The sequence below is a fragment of the Pelodiscus sinensis genome, chromosome 9 (assembly GCF_052426305.1).
Source record: "Pelodiscus sinensis isolate ZL-2025 chromosome 9, ASM5242630v1, whole genome shotgun sequence".
Taxonomy (NCBI): Eukaryota; Metazoa; Chordata; order Testudines; family Trionychidae; genus Pelodiscus; species Pelodiscus sinensis.
The window spans coordinates 49,571,943-49,592,311 of NC_143060.1; the positions used below are offsets into that span (position 1 = coordinate 49,571,943).

The window sequence follows — 20,369 nt, forward strand, 5'->3', positions numbered from 1 at the left end:
CGCTCCTCTCTACAGCCATGTCTCACACTCCTCTTCTCCTCTGCCCACCTCCTCAAGGGATAGCCAACTCACACCGGGTGCTTTGATTACCCTTGTGGATGCCACAGCACTTCCGCCATGGAGCTGGAGGTGCTGCAAAGCAGTGTCAGGCTCTTACACCTCCTGCAGCACCTCATGGAGCAGTTCATACAGACTGCCCACATGGGGCTGCAGGAGGACAACGACCAGCCCGAAAAGGGAAACCTGCTCACCCAAGTCCAGGTTCTCCTCCTGTACCACATTCCCTTTTATCCTCCCTGGTGCACCATGCACTGCCACTTCTGGTGCCGGGAGACCAGTTCTGACTGGTGGGACTGGATCATCAGGGAACAGTCCCACTGACCAGCAGCCACTCCAGAACTTCCATATGTGGAAGGCCAGCTTTCTGGATCTCTGAGACTGGCTTGTCCTTGCTCTCTGGTGATGGGACTCTCCCGTGCAACCCTCCATTCCTCTCCAGAAGCGCGTCACCATCGCACTTTGGAAACTCACCGCACTGGGACTGGGATGAGACTGGAGCCTGTCTCAGGTATCTTAGCTGCCCAAGATATCCCACTACCACGTGTACACGGGCTATGGCAGTTCCTGGGGAGGGCTAGGAGGAGAAGCTAGAGAGGTGGGTGCTGGGAGTTGGGGGAAGCAGCTTCTGGGAGTTGGGGAGGAGTGGGTGCTGAGGGGTGGCTGGTGGACTGCTCAATGGCCATCATGTGGTGCTCCACGACGGTGATGATAAAGGAGAACATTGTCTCATGCTGGCAGGACAGTTGCTGCCAGATGGTTCTTCTCAGCTCCCGGTCAGCCTGGCCCCCCTTGTGTTTGGTAAACTGCTTCTGGCACACCTCCTCAAAGTTCTGGTTGAGGGACCAGGGGCAGTCCAGGAGTTCCTGACGTGGAAAGTGTTGGACGTGCCACATTTGCAGCTGACCCAGCTGTGAAGAAAAATGACAAGGGCAGTCACCCCAGGAGACAAAGTGCATGAAGCCTGGCCCTAATCTCTGAGCCAACACTGAAGGTCTCGGTTCAGATGATGGTGATGTGCTTTGAGCAAGGCCATATGTTGTTTAGACAGCGGGCACTTTTGAGCAGGGGGACAGACATCTCAGGGCAGCCTCACTACCCCCACATCTCAGGGAGAAGCTGGCATGGGAATGTACAAGCCAAGCCAGTAGCCTGTGGGAAGGAGGGAGGACAGGGTGGCTTGAATTCCTTCCATGTCCTACACTCGCTGGGTCTGGCACTGGAAGAATCTTGCAGAGAGAAAACTTCTATCCTTGCCCGCTGGAGGAGAGGCTGAGGGTTGGGGGGAGGGGTGAGTGAGTTGCAGATGCCACTTTCCAGAGAGAGTGCTACCAGCGTCAACTCCTCTTCACTCCTCAGCAGGTTCCTATGATGGGGACTGGTCTCCTCCGCTTCCCCGCACTTGCCTGGGAGCACATGCTGCTCAAAAGTGTGGGCACAAACCTGTGTTGTGTGCAGCACTGCTGTGTATTTCCATGACCCCAGCTTCCTTAGTGGTGGCTTGTCACAGGAGGGTGTCCCACTCCGGGGTTCGGAGTAAGGCAGGCCTGTGCAGGAACCTTGTGAGAAAGAGCGAGCGGTTCCTTTGTGAGAGTGTCATGGGGCTGAGCGCTCTGTGTGGGCACTCCATGCAGAATTTCTGTGTCCAAAGCCACAGCAGTCTCATAAGTCCAGCATCTTGCCACATTGCAGATTGTGTAGCCACCCCCTCCTAGCATCAGCATGGACAAGGTGAAACTCTTTATGAACTCCACACACTTGGCATGACCTTTGATGGTCAGATGGAAACAGCCCAGCCTGTCCCCTGAGAGGGAATCCGATCCACGCTGCAAGGCAACTGCACTGGGCTGGAACCAATATTACCGGCTTACATATTGCTGCATAGGACTCATCGTCAATTCTGTCCCAGGTAGGATAGTTGACGGCATAATACTTGCTTTTACCTGCACCGATATCCCACAGATCCCCTGCTCCTGGGAAGTATTCTCTGTACTTATGAAAGGAGGCAGTCATGACACAGTCTGTGGTGTAAAAGGCTTCCTCCATGCCATTGCCATGATGAATATCAGTGTCAATATACAGCACCCTCTGGTTGTACTTTAGGAGCTCTAAGATGGCTAAGACAATGTCACTGACGTAACAGAAGCCAGAAGCCTTCTATTTCTTAGCATGGTGAAGGCCTCCTGCCCAATTCACAGCAATATCTGTCTGTTGCTTGTTCAGCTTCACAGTGCTGGCTACAGAACCTCCTGCAGACAGCTGACAAAACTCAAACAACCATTCAGACACTGGGCAATCTTTCCCAACATTGAATCTCTGCATCTGCTTGCTGTACTCAGACAAGTTATCAGGGTGAATAGATCTCAGAAATGTAATGTAATCATCACCATGATACTTGGTCATTTCTTCTACATTTGTCTTGTGGGGTTGATGTGGTGCCGTTTTTCTGTAGAGACTATAGTTTGGCAGGAGGTTGTGGGTCATTTGTATCCTGTGGGGTTTCGTTGGATGGCCCTAGCCATAATAGTAGTTTCCAACATCTCCATCATAGTAGTAACAGACTTTCTACTTGGTCCCCTATGTCAGCACCATTTTGCTGCCACCCGAGCGCACCAAACACAGTGAATCCATGTGCATAGGCTGCTGTGTGGGCCTCAGGCCAAGAAGACCAAGCGAGGTGCAGGCAGCCCCTCACCGCCCACCGCCTGCCCCTGTGTGTGTAGGGAAAGTGATAAAACTCACCTGAAAGTGCCTTCCATGGCTTCATTCAAACCCTGGGAGACAGGGAAGGGGGGACCGGCTCCAGGCAGATGACGACTTCCTGTCTTGTAGGCATATTGTCCAGGCTAGCCAGCTCCTCCTCCTCCACAGTCCCACCCTCATGAAAGCTGACGATGGGCATGTCTTGGCCAGAGTTGATGATGGGGGGTTGATTTACCCCCCCTCCCAGGATGTCATCCATTTGCACGTAAAAGTGGCAGATCTGAGGTGCTGCCCCAGAGTGGGAACTTTGTTCCCTGGCCTTGGTGTAGCCCTGCGACAGTTCCTTAATTTTCATGGGCACCTGGTCCTAGAGCACCTTCTGGGCCAGGCTGGTGGCACTCCAGCTATAGACATTTTATTGCGGTGTCTGGTGTGGAGATCTTGGAGGTTTGACTCTTCTCCCCAGACCAGAAAGGCCACAAGTGCAGCTCTGAGAGACTTCTGGAGGCCTATTATTTTGAAATAACAGCTGCTGAGCATTCAGACTAACCCTAATTCAAAATAACATTTTCAAAATAGGCACTATTCCTCATTAGAAGCAGGGGTTATTATTTCCAAATAACAAGCCCATTATTTTGAAATAATTTTAAAATAACAGGCTTGGTAGTTAGGATGCTCACCTTGTTATTTCTAAATAACTTCCCAGTGTAGACATAGCCTACTCTGTTACAAATGATAAGGTTAATGCAGTTTTCAATTATAAGAATGGAATCCTTCAATTTTCTCAAATCTCAGCAACATTTTTTATTTAGAAGAAAACAGTTGGTGTTGTTATTTTGGAAACCATGGAAATCTAAACTTTGAAATTTTGAGGCAAACTGTATCCCTTGTTCTCCCCAGTTCTGGCATTTGGCTTCATAGCACATCCATATATTTACCAGGTCGACAGTTGCTATTGAAAATACATATGTAGTATAGTGCTTAGAAGCACCTATGTGATACATCCAACACAGTATTAAGTGATCCTTTTTTTAAAAAGCATGTGTTCAGGCTAGTGGGAATGTGTTACACTTCTCCAGTGATCAAGATACTGAAGAGAAGGACAAACACACTAATGACGATAAGCAGTCCCTCAAAACTAAAATAAAGTTTAATATTAGAGAAGGGTACCATCCACTCATATTCCCATACCCGGCATTTAGGTGGATCAAGTGTGGGGTTTACAGGACAATGATCATATAGCCCATAACTCATGGTGAGCTCTCTACTGCTTTCCCCAGAATTCAGCTTGCACTGCTGAATCTCTTTGCCTTTCCTGCTGAAAAGGGAACAGAAGGAACTGAAATATAGATTTCAGTTTTCAAGGACTTCAGGTCTCCTGTTTCCCCATAGACCTGAGATTCACCAGCCAAATCCCATATCTTTTATTTATTGCTTGTGACCCTTGGTTATACACACTGGAAACTAGGTTTTGACTCACTTTATGCAATGCCTGAGTTCTATGCCTATTTAGCCTGTGTCTTCATGATTCTGTGAGGAAGGCAAAAAACCAGCTAGACCACAGTCCATTCCGTACTGGCCACTTAAACAAGCACTATTTGAATTACGGGAAGTGGGCGGGTGAAAGCCTCCCGACTACTAACGGCCCCCTCTCCAGCCTTGTGGGAGGGACCACTGGACCTGGAATTCAACTGATTTTGTGGGTCAATTGATGAGTAAGCAGGTAAAACCTCAGCAACCTAAACAGTTGCTTTCCTACGTAGTTATGAGGTGAGAAGGTTCAGCTAATAATGGGGCAAAAGGGTTGAGAAACTGTATGCCTATGTTTAAATGAATGCTAGTAGTCTCCTTGCCTAACCAATGGACAGTGAAACACCTGAAGTAAGGGCCTATCGCTCTTGGGGGCGTGCCCCCCGGGGGGCGCATGAAGAAATTCCAGGGGGGGCGTGAGGTGACCCAGCTACACACACACCTCATTAATCCCACCCCAAGTTTTGCTACTATTTTTTTGGGAGCGAGAGGTAAGGGTTTCTCAAAAATCAAAAAGGGTGCGTGATGCCAAAAAGTTTGGGAACCACTGCTCTATAGTCTTTCCCTTTATCCTAAAATTCCCCAGGACCCTGGGGCTTCAATCTAGTATCTCATCTATTAATTCAATGGATAGCAAATTAAATGCCTTTTACATATGTAAATATCTCAAGTCCAACTCTATGGCACATCTGATTTCCTCAGCAATTTAAGTCACTGCTTTTTCAACAAATGTTAATTTCAGCTTTACATTAAGTACGTTGGTGGCTTGTATAGTTTGCAGACATTTACACAACAGCAAGAAGAGAAATCATTGGTGAATAACTGAGTATAACCCTATTTTTAATACTGGCAGTTTACATACAAGAATTATCTTTAAATGTTTCTTGGTTTTTCTCTCTTCATATAGACTAGTGTCATATTAGAGATTAAGTGTCATCTGAAAACCTGTAGCAATTGCAGTACATGTTTATTTTATTAAAAGCTAGCAAGCTCCACTTCTAAAATACATTTGCTTCCCCTGAGTCTATGGAGAATATTTTGTGCAGCATTTCTTGCTGTTAGTTATGAGTAATCTTGTGTCAAAAGCCAGAATTATTTTACAATTAATTATAAATGTGGGGATATGCATAAAGTGCAGAAGAATGTAAAATAAGTGATTTATGAGAATTTGAGGTATAATTATAACATTTCATTAAATATATAGGTTGTTTTCCAGTCTAAGCATTATCACCGAACTAACTCACCCAGCTAATATGAGATTCATGCAGTTCAGAGCCAAAGACTGCTACTCTCTTGCACTATCAAAATTAGAAAAGGTAAGAATTCCTTCTTTTTATAAATGGGTTAAAGATTACATCAACTTGGCTTATTCCTTACTCGCTTTGTGGTAGACTAGTCAAACCAGATTTAAACAGCTTTGTATTTGAAGGGTTAGGCATTCCAGAAAGCCTTTTTTTTTTTTTTTTTTGAGGTTTACTTGAACATTAATCTGTTTTTTTTTTTTTTTTTTTGTTTCTATCTAGTTTCATCAACTTTGCTACAAAACTTAAAATCAAATATTTCTGAAATTGTAGGCTGACACTAGTATTGTTCAAGGAAACAAAATCACATGAACTGTACCTGTTTAAAAATCACCATGCAATATTCTAAGAGGTTATTAGGAAATTAATGTGGAAAACTTTTCAAGTGATTTAAAACACTTAAATACATGCACATGCTCTAATATATATGCATGTGTTGGAGTATAATACATATTATTACCATTATGCTAAGTCAATTTAGTGAGTCTGTAGTTACATATTCTGATACCAAGATTTTACCGTTGGTTTATTGTAAAATTTGCTCTTCTCAGCACCAGCCTCCCAGGGGAGAAATGTAGGAGTATTATTTAAAATTTTGTTAAATATTTATCTTTACTTTTGTTTAGGTCATGTGTTTGGTGAGCATGGGGAACAGGGAGTTAGACAGAAATTCTGAATTGCTAAGAACAGTGTTTGATCAATGGCTAGGTCAGCTTCTCTGATCTGAGTCCTGTAGACAGTATTTTTTCCTTTAAATTTTTGCTGCCTCCATATGCATTAACAAACTAGTAGGAGTCAAATAGTTTTTATATACAAGCAATTTGCAGAAATCAGAACTTTAGTCACTCACTCAGCCACCTTCTTGTACATGATGGAGAATTGCAAAAAAATTATTTTGATTGAATAGGAAAAATATTGGTGGAGAGATGTCAAGATCATCTGCTACCCTCCGTTTTTAGGTGGTACTGAGAAAGAGACCATGATCTCTTCTGGTCAGGAACTGTCAAGCTGGATGCTGCAATAATAAAAGTAAAACTAATCCGTGGGTGGGTCCCCTCTCATGAGTGATTGACTGCTGCCTACCTTCCATCTACATGAGTTATTGGCAGAACAATAAACTCAACTATTCAAAAGTAATACAGTATATCAATTCCTGTGTTATTCTGATGTGCACATGCTCTGATCAGATGCAAAATTTTAGAAGGTTATATTCAGGTACTCACAATGCTGGGAGGCTCTTTAATTTCAAAGCATTTCAGATTCTGGTAGCAGTTTAATTGTTGTTAAGACTAGAACCATTTATTTCTCCACTTGACATTTATTTTCCTTTGGGTCCCTGTTAACTACTCATACTTCTTTGATTATTCATTTGTTTCCTGTTTTCTTCAATTTCTCTCCTTTCAGTTTTTGTTATGATGCCTCCTTGGAGCATTTCCCTCACCCATAGAGAAGGTTTGCAGCTGAGATTTTCTCGTACTAGCACTTTTCCAGTGGTTTCTGTAAGAAGAGTGGAGTAAGATTGGCTGGAATCATGCACTACTAGTATATCTGCAATGCTGTATGGGTATGTCTACACTGCCATCCTAGTTCAAACTAGGGTTGCTAATGTAGGCATTCGAACTTGCAAATGAAGCCCCCCTGCAAGGAGGTTTAATGGTAGTTCAAATTAGGAGCTTTAATTTGAACTACCTAGTTCGTGCCGCATGTAGCCGTGGGCAGGTAGTTCGAATTACGGGACATTTAAAAATGGTGGCACCCGGGAACATGCAAATGAAGCCCAGGATATTTAAATCCCGGGCTTCATTTGCAAGTTCGAATGCCTACATTAGCCATCCTAGTTCAAACTAGGGTGACAGTGGAGACATATCCTATTAGACCATGAAATACCAATAGCTAGAAATTCCTCAGGGATGTATTCTCTGAGGGTATATCTAGACAACATGCTTTTGTTGACAGATACTGTCGAAAAAGCCTCTGTCGAAAAAGAGCGTCTAGACTACAGCCAGTTTTGTTGAGAAAGCAAGCTGCTTTTTTGACAGAGAGTCTATATACTCTCTTTTGAAAAAGCAGTGTGGATGCAATAGCACCTTTTTTAGACATAACTCTTTGGAAAAAAGCCGTTATTCCTCATAGAATGAGGTTTACCGCCGTCAACAAAACTGCCGCGTTATGTCAACTTACTGTCAACAGAACTTGGTGGTAGTATAGACGCGGGTATAGTTTTGTCGACAAAAGTTCACTTTTGTCAACAAAATATACCTGCGTCTACACTACCACTGTGTTCTGTTGACAAAGCCTCTTTCGAGAAAAGCCTGTAGTCTAGACGTATCCTGAATGTTGTTCTTTGGTGCCCTATGACTCATAGAGACCTCTGGGCATATCCTATATCTCCAGCACATAGGGTATGTCTAGACTGCATCCCTCTGTCGGCAGAGGGATACAGATTAGGCCGGTCGACAATGGAAAGGAAGCGGGGATTTAAATATCCCATGACTAATTTGCATAAACATGCCCGCTGTTTTTGCCAACTCAGCACTTTGTCAGCAAAAATCAGCAGGTTAGAGGGGGATCTATCAAGAAAGAAAGCCTTTTTCTACTGACCCTGTAAACCTCCTTGCAGGAGGCATAAGGTATCTGTCTTAAAAGGCTTTCTTTTCTAGACTGCTGCTTTTTGCTGACAAAGTGCTGAGTTTGCAAAAACGGTGGCCAATTTTATGCAAACTAGGTCCGGGATATTTAAATCCCCGCTTCATTTCCAGTGTCGACCTGCCTAATCTGCATCCCTCTGCTGACAGAGGGATGCAGTCTAGACATACCCATTGTGTGGAGACAAGGATACTGACTAACACAGCCATTTCCACTCTTTATTTACATTTTAAGTGCTTTTAAAGTAGTTCAGAGGGGTTAACAACCTGTCTCAACTGACATCAGTATTGAACCTCCAGGTGTCTTTTCTGCCTCGCATGAGTATTTTGAAAAAAAGGTTGCTGAAAGGTATTAGAAAATTCAGGGTTACTGTGCTGCAACATTTGATTAACTTACAGGCCCATGCACACAGAGTAGTGAATAAGACCTGGAAATTAAAGAACAGCAATTTAATGAACTTTCTCCTAGCTCTTTCAATGTGAGTGAAAGTGATCTTATATGGTCAGTAGTGGATTGCTATTCCTGGTCTAAACTCCTCATTTTCAGATAGACTTGAAAAGCTGGGTAGTTGCCTTCAGCTAATTCATATATGCACACATGTGCAAAACCGACTTCATGGCTTAATGGGCTGCAGAAGCAAGAAATCTTATTTGCAGAAGAATGCCATCTGCTATTGCAGCTGCAACTTTCATTGCTTAAAAAAAACCCAACCAAACAAACAACCAAACAACCAACCAAACAACCAAACAAAAAAACCTATAACCAAACCATCACAGCTGGCATCAGACAATGCAAGAGCTTTTTTGGACAGCAAAAAAAAACAGCTGATGAAATATGTTTAAGCCATATGCCAAACGATTATCTTTCAAAGAAGAACAGGCAAGGTGGACATTTTACAGAATACTTATTTGAAAATCTTGAAAGTAAGGATAGAAAACATCCTAGTGTCCATTGATTTCTCATTAAACTAACTACTTACTTGCTAAAACAATTTTATCCTTACTGATTTAGAGGCAATGCATTTTTTCCTTCAACCAGACAGTTAATAATATGAAAATAATGTATACAGTCATATGTAATCAGTTGATATTCTGCTATTCTTTTTTACCATAAGAAACACGTTGAAATTGGCTCTAAAGGCTAAAAATCACCAGTGCAAATTTCCTCCATTACTTTTTACTGCTGTTTGAGTTATAAATGCAGATAAATATATCTGAAATGACATTAGCCATTTGGTTTTCAGAAGTGACATAATGGGCTTTTTAAAAACCCAAATATGGTTAAAGCTGCATCTGAATTTTGGTGTCAATTCATTAACTTCGATGGAGATGAAATTATAATCTTCAGGTAGGGACCTGGCCCTATATTTTAAACTCAACTCTGTGGAAGATTTCTTTTCCTCTTCATTGCTTTGTATCTTAGTACAGTCTTAGTATAATTAACAGACTTTGATGCTGTCCTTCATTGTGGTATTTACATATAAAGGGGTTCCTATTTTTTTCTGTTCCCATCTTTCCCATACTAGAGGTTGTTGTTGTTGAATTCTAAACTGATTTTAATAACAGGAATTCATTAAAATGTAAAGATTATAAACATGAGTCAATCCTTCTGAATACTATTTTTCCTGGGTTCGGGATCAGTCTTAAATGCTACATGAACAGATACAAAGGTTGTCAAAACTTAAAGGGCACTTGACGGTTCCTCTCTAGAAGCCAGTCACATACCTACATACTCTTTTTATAGCCTCATAGCTATTCCCCCTTCCAGTTTCTTGCACCTTTCTCAGAATCATGGGGTACTGGCTACTGTCAGAGTCAGGTTACTGGGCTAGATCCATAAATGATCTGATCCAATTGAGATGTTTTATACCAGAGAAGGGAGCATGCCAAGTTCAGATGCTGCCATAGCTCTCTCCACGTTACTGGGTGTGTCTGCACTGGAGACGGGCGTTATAATTTCCAGCTTCATTAAACAGGCCCACACTAGCTCTATAAGAGCTAGCATACTAAAAATACAATTGTAGCCATGGCAGCCCAAGGGGCAGGAGGGGCTAGCTGCCAGAGCACATACCTCAAATCTTGGATGGGATCTTACTCTGGGCAGCTAGTGCCTCTCACTTCTATTTTTAGTCCACTAGCTCAGCCAGACCCAGTGCAGGACTGGAAATGACACCTTCCCTCTACAGTGTAAGCACACCCATCCAGTGCAGCTCCTTCATTCTTTAAAGTGTTTTTTAATATGATGTTCATATCATGAGATGAGAGAGAGAATGGAAGGCATTTGGTCCAAACACAAAGTAAAACCCCACATGGGGTAGATGCAGAGAACACAGGAGGAACACAAGAAATTGAGAATGTCAAAGAACAAACACCAAGGGAAGCATTGCTGAAGGGTACCACATATGGTATAGCTGACAGGCCTGGCCCACTGTGAGGGAAGCTTCCTAGCTTTCTAGTTCACAGTGTAAAATGCCACAACAAAATATTGATCAAGTATTTTGCAGACTGAGAGAACATAGTGATGTTTCTCGTCTTATAAAGTTCTGTGAGAGTTGGAGATGCTGTTACAATCTCACCATTAGTTCTCAGTTACTTTTAGGTGTAAGTCATCTGCTGCTGTGATTTAAAAAAAAAATGTCTACCAAAGATTCAGAGCTTCCTTACCTGGACCACAGGGACATAGGCACAAGACATATTCATTTGGAAGGGCCAATCAAATGCTCTTTAGGACCGCTGCATTTTAACATGCAATTTACAAATCAATGTGAATTTGTGGTTAAACAAATGATGCTTGTCCCAAGCTCTTCTCTCGTGCTCCTAGATTAGCAATAGTTTTTCCAAATATATTTATACTGCCTCCTTTCCCATGAAGTAATTCCAAACATTTCATTGGACAAACAGCTGGGTACCATGCTTATTGTGAAACAACTCTGCAGCATTCTGATAGCTTTCTGCATTCTACTGCAGCAGAAATCTCTGGAAAGCCAATGAGCCTGAAGATAAAGCACAAGTTACCTGGGCAAAATATGCCAGAGGGAGCATTTCAATGCTCACAAATCACTTAGACAAAAGTAAAGAAAAACAAGCCAGTAATAAGAGGCAGAGGAAAGATGGAATCTGAAGGATTTAAAATAAAGAGAATACCCCCCCATGTCCAAGTTCCTGTTTTGAAATAAGATGAGCAGGGATAATAAGGATTTTCTCCCTCCTTCTTTTCAAAATTTAAGCATCAGCCTATATATATTCCCAAAACATCTCCTCTCTCCCACCCCTCCTTTTTGCCACACAAAACAGAAAGCTCTACAAACTATACTGAGTACAAGGAATGTTACATTTTTATACCTTCCATTTGTTTGCTGCTAGGCCATTGAATCCAGAGCCTGTTCTCCATCCGTGTAATATTTATGCCATTAATCTAAAAGGCTTCATAGAGTGTATATAATTTAATTTATTGAAGATTAAATATCTACATCAAAATAGAGAATGAAAAACTATCTTATACATTCAGCACACACCTGTAAGATTTAGTTCATAAAAATGAACAAGAAATCTCTTCAACTCTATTCCACTATACAATAGGTGGCTATTCATCACAGTTATCAAATCTATAGGCCTGATCCTCAAAATAATTACACAAGTAGCCCTTATTCTCATGACTAGTCTCAGTGAAACGATTTGTGAATGGAAGAACTGCTAATGTAAATCTGCAGGATTGGGTCCCATATATTTAATCAGAAACATGCTAAATGGGTCCCATATATTTAATCAGAAACTAAAATGCTTTAGAAGTATTACAAAGTGAAGTACATGGAAATAATCATTAAGAATACATCACAGAAGGAGCTGAGCGAGAGTTCATTGAGAGCAGAGTTCCTCAAAGTGTTCCATAGGCCTGCTGTGGGAAAGCCACTATCAGGTCCATATCTCTTTATTTACCTAAAGGCTCTATAAGCACAGGGCCTTGCAGCTCCCATTGGCTAGAGTTCACTGTTTCCAGCCACAGAGAGCCACAGGAAGCATCAGCTGTGGAGAATACTGGATAAGTGGAGTGGAAGCCAAGCTCAGCAGCAGTAGTTGGAGACAGAAGAGCTTCACTTAGACCTACTGCAAGTTGTTTTGAGGTGACTGCTGTAAAATAATGTAAATTGTATAGCTGCAGCTCAGCAATCCATTGTTATAGAGACAGCAGCTTCCCATTATACTCTCCCTCCATGCTGGTCTCTTCTCTAGTGCCCCACTGCAGTAGAGAAAAATAGAGCACCTGGTGACACTGGTTCCCAATGACATGACATGACAGGAGATGTGCTAATCTCCACAGAGTTTGTTCAGCTTGGAATTTCTTCACACCAGTAGGCCCGGGAAGCATCTTGCCTCTACTGCTCACACTTCTCTGATGACACTACTCCTGTAGAAGTTAATGTGAGTTTTGCATATGAGAGGATTGCAAGCACAAGCAACCAATAATTTAAGCGTCTTGATGTTTTCATTTGAACCAAGTAATAAATTGAGGTTACATCTCGAAAAAATGCATGAGTGATGACTAGAGTAATCAATAAATTATCTACTTGCCACAAATCTCCATGGACAGAAAGAGTTACAGTCACAGTGATGTTTCATTATTCATACAGCAGATGAACACTCAAACACTAGTGAGCTGGCTCTCTGATATATTTAGTACTACAGTAAGATGTTTGCAATGCTATAATTTTAGGGAAACAATGGATTGCATTGTTGCATTTGGAGGTGGGGATTTTATCTATATAGTCACTCTTCATTGTTTAATAACCATCTAGGAGCTAATCACATTTTAATTTTTAGTAGAGATAGTAAGTTACAAAAAAAGGATCAAAAAAAGGAATGTGGTCATTAAAAGAAATTCTATCAATTTCATACTATATATATATATATATATATATATATATATATATATATATATATATATATATATATATATATATTGGAAAGATGTTTCCTATTTTGTGTCTTTTTTCATAGTATTCAGACAAACCAACATTTTTTCACAACAAAAATGTCGAACAGTGAAAAACAACAATGTGATAGTATGATGAAATTCAATATGAGAACACATCAATGACACATTGCTTGCAGCAGCCTGCCATTCTGCATATATATGTGTCTCTTTCATTTTGAAGTTTGCAGAGTCTCTTTACTGCACTAACCAACTGTTCATGCCATCTCTTAGACTGAAAGTCTGTATTTCATTTGTTGCTGATTTCTTGAAACAAGAAAAAATGCCTCAAATCTGCTAGCTCTCCCCTCTGATAGCCACGGAAACAAGCGGCAGCAGCTGGACCCTAATGTAGTTTAAAGATGAAGGAGAGAGGGAAAAGAGGCATCACTGTTGTTCCTGCGTTTTTGCTGTTTCTCTTCCCCAAAGGTATCAAGGCAGGAGCCTCCAGCCCCTTTTGGCTTCCACCTCCTCTTCTTTCCCTGTTCAGCAACCTCCCAAGCCCTGCAGTAGAACCCTTCTTCTTATTTTCTCCTTAGTAGCTCCCTGTACGACCCTCAGACATCAGAGAGGGAATTTCCAATAGGGTTCAGTGCCTCCTTCTTAGGTACAGTGGGCCTGATCCAAAGCTCATTGATGTCAACAGAAGGACTCCCATTAACTGTAGGGGACTTTGAATTAGGCCCAATAAGAGCACCCCTACCTTTCCTCTCTTCCAAAGACAGAATCACCCACAAGGGGCCTGATCAGGCAAGCAGATCTGATAGTATGGACTCTCAGGACTCCATGCAGGTGCCAGAATCTGCATTAGCCAGGAGAAAGCCAGGCAACATAACTAACAGTTGGGCCTTTAATAATTGATCTTGACACCTGTGTTTAGTATTGGCAATGGTTTCTATCTGTAAATACAAATGACTGTCTACACTGGGAGAAAAAGTAGCTGCAGTTTGTTTCGAGGAAGCACCACTGTAACATTATATACTGTATTTTTTTAAATTAAAAAAGGAATCTCTAAAATTATTTTTATTTCTTTATTTTTAACCTTTGAATAGAAAGAACGGGAGAAGGGTTCTAATCTGGCATTTATGTTTCGACTACCTTTTGCTGCTGGAAGGGTTTTCAGCATCAGTATGTTGGATACGCTTCTGTACCAGGTACTATCTATGACAATGCATACTGTTCTCTAATACATAAACTTCCTCATTGCATGGATTTTTTATATGTAACTGTTAAATGAACCACTTTGTAATATTTTATTGTATTCTGACTGATGTTTTATGCATCAGGTTACATTTGCTTTACTTTTAATATATGAAAAACACACTGAAGAGTTATATTTAAAGTAGTGTGAGGAAAAACTTTATTTTCTTTACAATAATATTAAAATTCTATAATTGTTTTAGTAAAATATTAACATTTTAAAGACATTATTATAAGTGTGTAATCCTCATGAGATTAGACAGATGATTCTGAAATAAGGGCTTCATACAGTGGGATAGTCTGAATGTCCGGGAATCCACTCACACAGAACTGGTTGCAGGACTAGGGTTACATAGGGTCAAGTTCTGGTGGGCCCTGATTTCTGAGTGCACCAGGAAACTCATCAGAAGAGGAAAAAAGAAAGGATCATTTACAACACTCAGAAGTGTTCCAATCCAATGCAAAAAAGAAAAAATCCGATAAAGGAACAAAAATAAAATCCAGTTTCCATGAGCGTTACAAGAGGTGATGCCAAGGTAGAGCCAAGAGGTCATTTGTATGCCCTGGATGTTAATGTCTGTTTACTCACTAACCCAACAGTGATCGTAACACACTATGCAACTTTCTCCTGCTCTTCACACTGGAAGATTGCACCTGGAGCTTTTCACAACTGAAGTACAAGACACATTAATAATGCATACTGTATGCAAGCACCCATCTGGATTATGATATTACTTACACAGAGATTTTTGCTCAATAAAGTCAGATCTCAGTCCTGCAAATCACTGACTTTAACTCAGCTGAGCAATCCCACTGAAACCAATAGAACGATTTACTGAGTGACGTCACATGTGTTTGCTGTAACAAGCCCGTAGTTCAGAACTGTGCCACACTTATTTACATGAAATGATACGTTACTCCACATACCCATGTGAAGTGAATTGTGGTAATAGAGTCTAGCTCTAATAGAGCAGTCAAAGTGAAGTTAACTTAACGGTGATGTGACCCCAAAAACTCAGTTTTTCAGAAATGAGTTTGCGTGCACATGTATTATTACCTCTAATCGCAAACCTAGTTTCAAACAGAGCAAATAGATAGTGTGAACAGCAACTTCCTGAGGCTAAGTATATCTGTCAAACCTTTTCAGTACAGGAGGTAAGCAGGTATGTAGCTTCAAAAATATAATACAGTAGAAGAAAACGAAAACATTGAAAACTATTCATCAATTGCTGCATATTTTGGAAATAAATTTACTTACAAGAGATAGTCTAATCCTGCTCGAGAATATGAACACTGAATTTTGTATTATTTTACAAGGGATAGCTGAATGAGGACACTCTTTTTCAGGAAAATATTTTTGTTCTTAATTCCTGCCATTTCAGTGTTTTATATTTTCTGTTATGCATGATCATACAGAATTCTCTCTTTGTACAGAATGCTATTACTGGATGGAAACAATTTACAGTCAATAGAGCTGGTTTGGAATTTTTTGACAAAACATTTTTCATAGAAAAAACCTGATTTGTCCAAATGAAAGCTCTTCATATCTTTTTGATGAAAATATTATTGGCAAGGTTTCTGAGCTCCAGGAAGGAATTTCAAATCAGGGGGCAGGGAAGGAGAGGAGAGAAGCAACAGCCTAGTGGTGAGGATACCCATCTCGTACCTGCCCCAGATCAGGAACAGATCTCTGTTTTTGGCGGGGCAGGGAAGGGGGGAACAAGGGGTTAAGAATATCCCAGTTTAGTTTAAACTGAATAAAGGGTTGTTCTAGATAATATGTAGCCCTGCCATGAGCGTAGGGGACTGCGCTAGACTGCATTAGACTCGAGAGCCCTTCCAGTACTATGATTCTATAGACTTAAGCTAAATCAAAATAAGTCTATTTTAAATCAAGATAAGACAATGCACACAGTCTTTTGCACCTGCTTAGCTAAACTAGTTTAACCATAACACGTGTTAAATTAAACTAGTGCAACTTCTGGTGTAAACAAGCTGTAAGATTAACCTGCAGTAAAGGCCATAGACTCATGTCTGCAACATTGGCCATCATGATTATATTGAGTCTATCTTGATTCTGTCAGACTTGTTACAATAGAAGGTGAGCATGGATAACTCTCTGTGGGTTGGGTGCAGAAAGGAGCTCGATGTAGGGGGTTGGGATGCAGGAGAGGGTGTGGGATCTGAGATAGAATTTGGGTGAAAGAAGGGTCTGTGACCTGGGGCAGGGTTCCAGGAGGCAGTATGGGTGCAGGAGAGGAATCTGCCCTGTGGGAGGAGCATTGGAGGGGGTGCAGGGTCTGGGAGGGAGATGTGACCATGGGTAGGGGGGTGCAGAGTATTTTGCCAGTGACCTGGGACAAGGAGTTAGGATGCGGGAGGAGCTGGGATGACATAGGCAGGATCTGGCCAGGAGGCACTTAGCTAGGCAGCTCCTGGCTAGTGCTCAGCAGGACCCTCAGGCAGGCAGGCTTCCTGCCTGCTGCAGCCTAAGGGCTCAGAGCAGCTGGCTGCTCCCTGTGGTCCTCTATGAGGGAGAGGCTTCACATACTGCCTCCACCCCAGCACAATCTCTCAGCTCCTATAGGCCAGTTCCCATTGGCTGCCCTGCCCTCAGCTCAATCTCTTAGCTCCTATTGGCCAGCCGGCCAGTGGGAGTTGGAAGATTATGCGGAGGGCTAGGGCAGTGTGCAAAGCTTCCCCTTCCCTCCCTGGCACAGAGAGGTAGATGGAGCAGCCCGTCATTCTGAGCCCTGGAGATGTTCCCTGCCTGAGAGTCCAGCCCACAGCCCATACCTTGCCTGACCAGGTCTAGTTTGACCTCTGGTATAACACACATAATAGAATTTCACTTATTTACCTCTGCACTGAGCCACCCAGTAGCTTGTGTGCCAAAACGTTTCTTCCAGGAAACATCTTGTTTTCGTATGAAGATCTGGAGAGAGAGAGAACCCACCTCTTTCCTTGGTAGTTTGTTTCAACAGCCTCATTTAAAAGATGCCTCATTTACAGTTTAAATTTGTCTAGTTTTACATTCTAGCTCTGGGTTCTTTTTATGTCTTTCCCCTCTTAATTAAAGAGTCCATAATGCCTTGTGTTTTTACAAGGAAAGAATGATCAGTGGTGAATAAATACATTTTGGTTCAGAATTCACACATAGCACTGCTGACCTGCTTACCTGTGCACTTAAAGTTTATTTTTCTCTCTCTCTCTGTTTATTTTGCAGTCATTTGTGAAGGATTATATGATCTCTATCACAAGACTACTGTTGGGACTAGATACCACACCAGGATCTGGATTTCTTTGCTCGGTAAGGTTTTTTTTTTTTCTTTTAAAAGATGATTAAATGGTATGATAAGAAGTTCTGTAGTCTCCTGAAAATGCCACTGCTCTTTTCATATTGTGATTTCTTTTATGAGAGTTCAAGCAAGTCCATTATTTTCTTTATCTTTAGAGTAGGTGTTGGGAAAAAATAGGTGGAAAAGTAAACCACTTTGCTTACTTGCAAAACAAAACAAACTTTAAAAGATATGTAAAGAAAAAAAGTCAGAGAAAAGAACTGCAGACATTATGACAGTGTTCAGAATTTCAATAAAGATTAAAAAAAAACCTCCATAGGTTGGCTATCATATGTTTTTGCATGGAGTAACAAACCTTTAAACAAGCTGAATTGAAATAATATGAACAGTACCTAATTTCATGAAAGTGATTAGCAATGTAAAGCTAAAATGGGCTATGACTTTCTCCTGTGCTACACCACTCGTTTACCTGTTGGTAAAATTAGGATAAAATTGAGCACTAAATATCAGATAAAGATGGAAGTTAAGGGTTAGTTGAGTTTCACATGTTGCATTTCCTGTTCCTAAGAAGTCAGAGGCTTTGTTGTTTATTAGATATTTCAGTATTCCCAAATTATTCATAAGTAACATAGCAACTCCTTTGGACAAGGCTGATCTCTAAACCAACAAGGACATATTTGTACAAAGCATTTGATAGTCTTAAAAGGAAAAGAAAATAGCATTAATTGGCCCAGGGGGCATATAAATAATATATTCAGCCCAGTAGCCTAAATGTGAAAGAGAATTCACAACATGAATAAGCTGAACTGAATCTGAAAATTCTGAGTTTACTGTAAGAAGCTGCAATATTGTTCAATACGTTCAATACTGTCAGTGCTTCAGAGGATGAGGACGTGATCCAAAACTTCCTGATATCAACAGGAAACTTTCCACTGGGCTTTGTATTGGGCCCTCGGGGCATCAGTTCTGCAATCTGTGCCTTACATCAATGGTCCTCATTGAATTCCATAGGATCAATCATGTAAGAAAGGGCTTACAAGACTGGATACTGGGCTTAACAGAGCTATAAGAACTTTGTTTAAAAAGTTTATTTAAAGTTAATTTAAGTCCAGGGGACTGGACTTGATGGCCTTCTAAGGTCTCTTCCAGTTCTATGATTCTATGATTTAACAATACTTGCCCCCACCAGCTGTTAAACAGGATGCAAGTTGATTTACAATATCTTAAATTGGACCCACATTACTTGTATCCAAATGTCTTCACTTTTTCAGTCATAATTCTTAAATTGTCATAGAAGATGTGCAAGAATTTTCAAATTCATTTTATATGCCATTTTTGTTTAATAGCGTTACTTTGATTTTTCAAAGAACTAGGTTACTGTAACAGGTAAAATAGATACAGTTCTCTTTAGTCTCAACTCAGATTACTTCTTATGCTTCTTCAGCTTTCCATGACACTTTATTAGTGCTGCCAGATATTTTACTTTTCTTTTATTCTCAGATCTAACACTGGAGATTAAGCAGCAAGTAAAAGAATTTCCAAAGAATTTTAAAACTGTGTCTGAGAGGTTCCCTTCTAAAGCACGCAGGCCTTTGCTTGGGAAAGTCCTTAGGAAGAAAAAACAAAACAAAACATAAAATAAAAATTAGAACCTGACTTTCTGTTGTTATTCCAGATGAAAATCACAGAAGATGATCTATGGATTAGGACATATGCCAGACTCTACCAGAAACTTTGTTCTTCAACAGGAGATATCCCTATTGGAATCTATAGAACTGAATCCCAAAAACTTACAACATCTGAGGTTTGCCTGCTTGAATATACCTATTTCTTGTCTGGATAATCCAAACCACACAGTAACAAATTCATACACTGATAGTGTAATATACAGACAGCAGTGGTACAAATGGTCCAGCATGGCACGCTGGATCAGCAAGTTATTTTTGGCCAGTTTTGCATGCTGGAAAGAGTCCCTGCAGGTCAAACTCAGTCCCTACACTGCCGTGCCTCTGTATGCAGAGCAGAGACCTGAGGGGCAGGGCTGGGAGTGATAAGGCAGCTGAAGGAGATGACAGCATTCTGCTCCTTTCTACACTGCCCCTCCCAACAACTGCTTCCCTTCCTCCCCCCAGACCTGTACACAACCATGTCAGCTTTGTAGAGGCTGGAAGTTCTGTTCTTTTTCCCTTTGGGAGGGGCTATGGAAAAAGGAGCAGAACTCTCTGTAAGCTACTTCAGCTGCTGGATCACTCCAGCCCCCTTCCACCACGTAATGTGAGATGGAGAGGGGAGGGGAGGAGTATGAGGGTCATGGGCTGGGAGCAGAGAGGGGCCATAGGGGGTCACTTGGGGAAGTCATGCACACCCACCCCCAGCTGGTGGGCCTTCCCCCTCCATTATTGGTAAGAACTTTTGTCTTCTTGCACCACAGATATATAGTTACATGAGTCATACAGTACTGTATTGACTCTAATAAATTTTTAATCAAAGAGGAAATGTTATATAATACCATAGCTGTTGCCTACCATGCTGTTTCAAGCAATCAAGCCATGTAGTAGTAAATGTATTCTTTTCATTTAGTAGTAGATAAACAAAGGGTGATCCATGTCCAAAACTCTAAACCTGTACCTGGAGAGAGATCTGCATGGTGCCCCACTGACCTCAA

General features: G+C 41.3%; 1 protein-coding gene and 1 pseudogene across 4 annotated transcripts in view; one reads left to right on the plus strand and one right to left on the minus strand.

Annotated features, from left to right (window-relative positions):
- Nucleotides 1-20,369, plus strand: part of KCNT2 (potassium sodium-activated channel subfamily T member 2) — a 322,338-nt gene that overhangs the window by 250,376 nt on the left and 51,593 nt on the right. For all 4 annotated transcript variants that reach the window (XM_075936723.2, XM_075936724.2, XM_075936725.2 and 1 more), the window contains 4 exons: nucleotides 5,495-5,606; nucleotides 14,258-14,359; nucleotides 17,632-17,715; nucleotides 19,380-19,508. In XM_075936723.2, coding sequence (XP_075792838.1) covers nucleotides 5,495-5,606; nucleotides 14,258-14,359; nucleotides 17,632-17,715; nucleotides 19,380-19,508 — 427 coding nt within the window. The remainder of the gene's footprint in view (nucleotides 1-5,494; nucleotides 5,607-14,257; nucleotides 14,360-17,631; nucleotides 17,716-19,379; nucleotides 19,509-20,369) is intronic.
- On the minus strand, nucleotides 1,548-2,541 carry LOC149523936 (histone deacetylase 1 pseudogene; annotated as a pseudogene).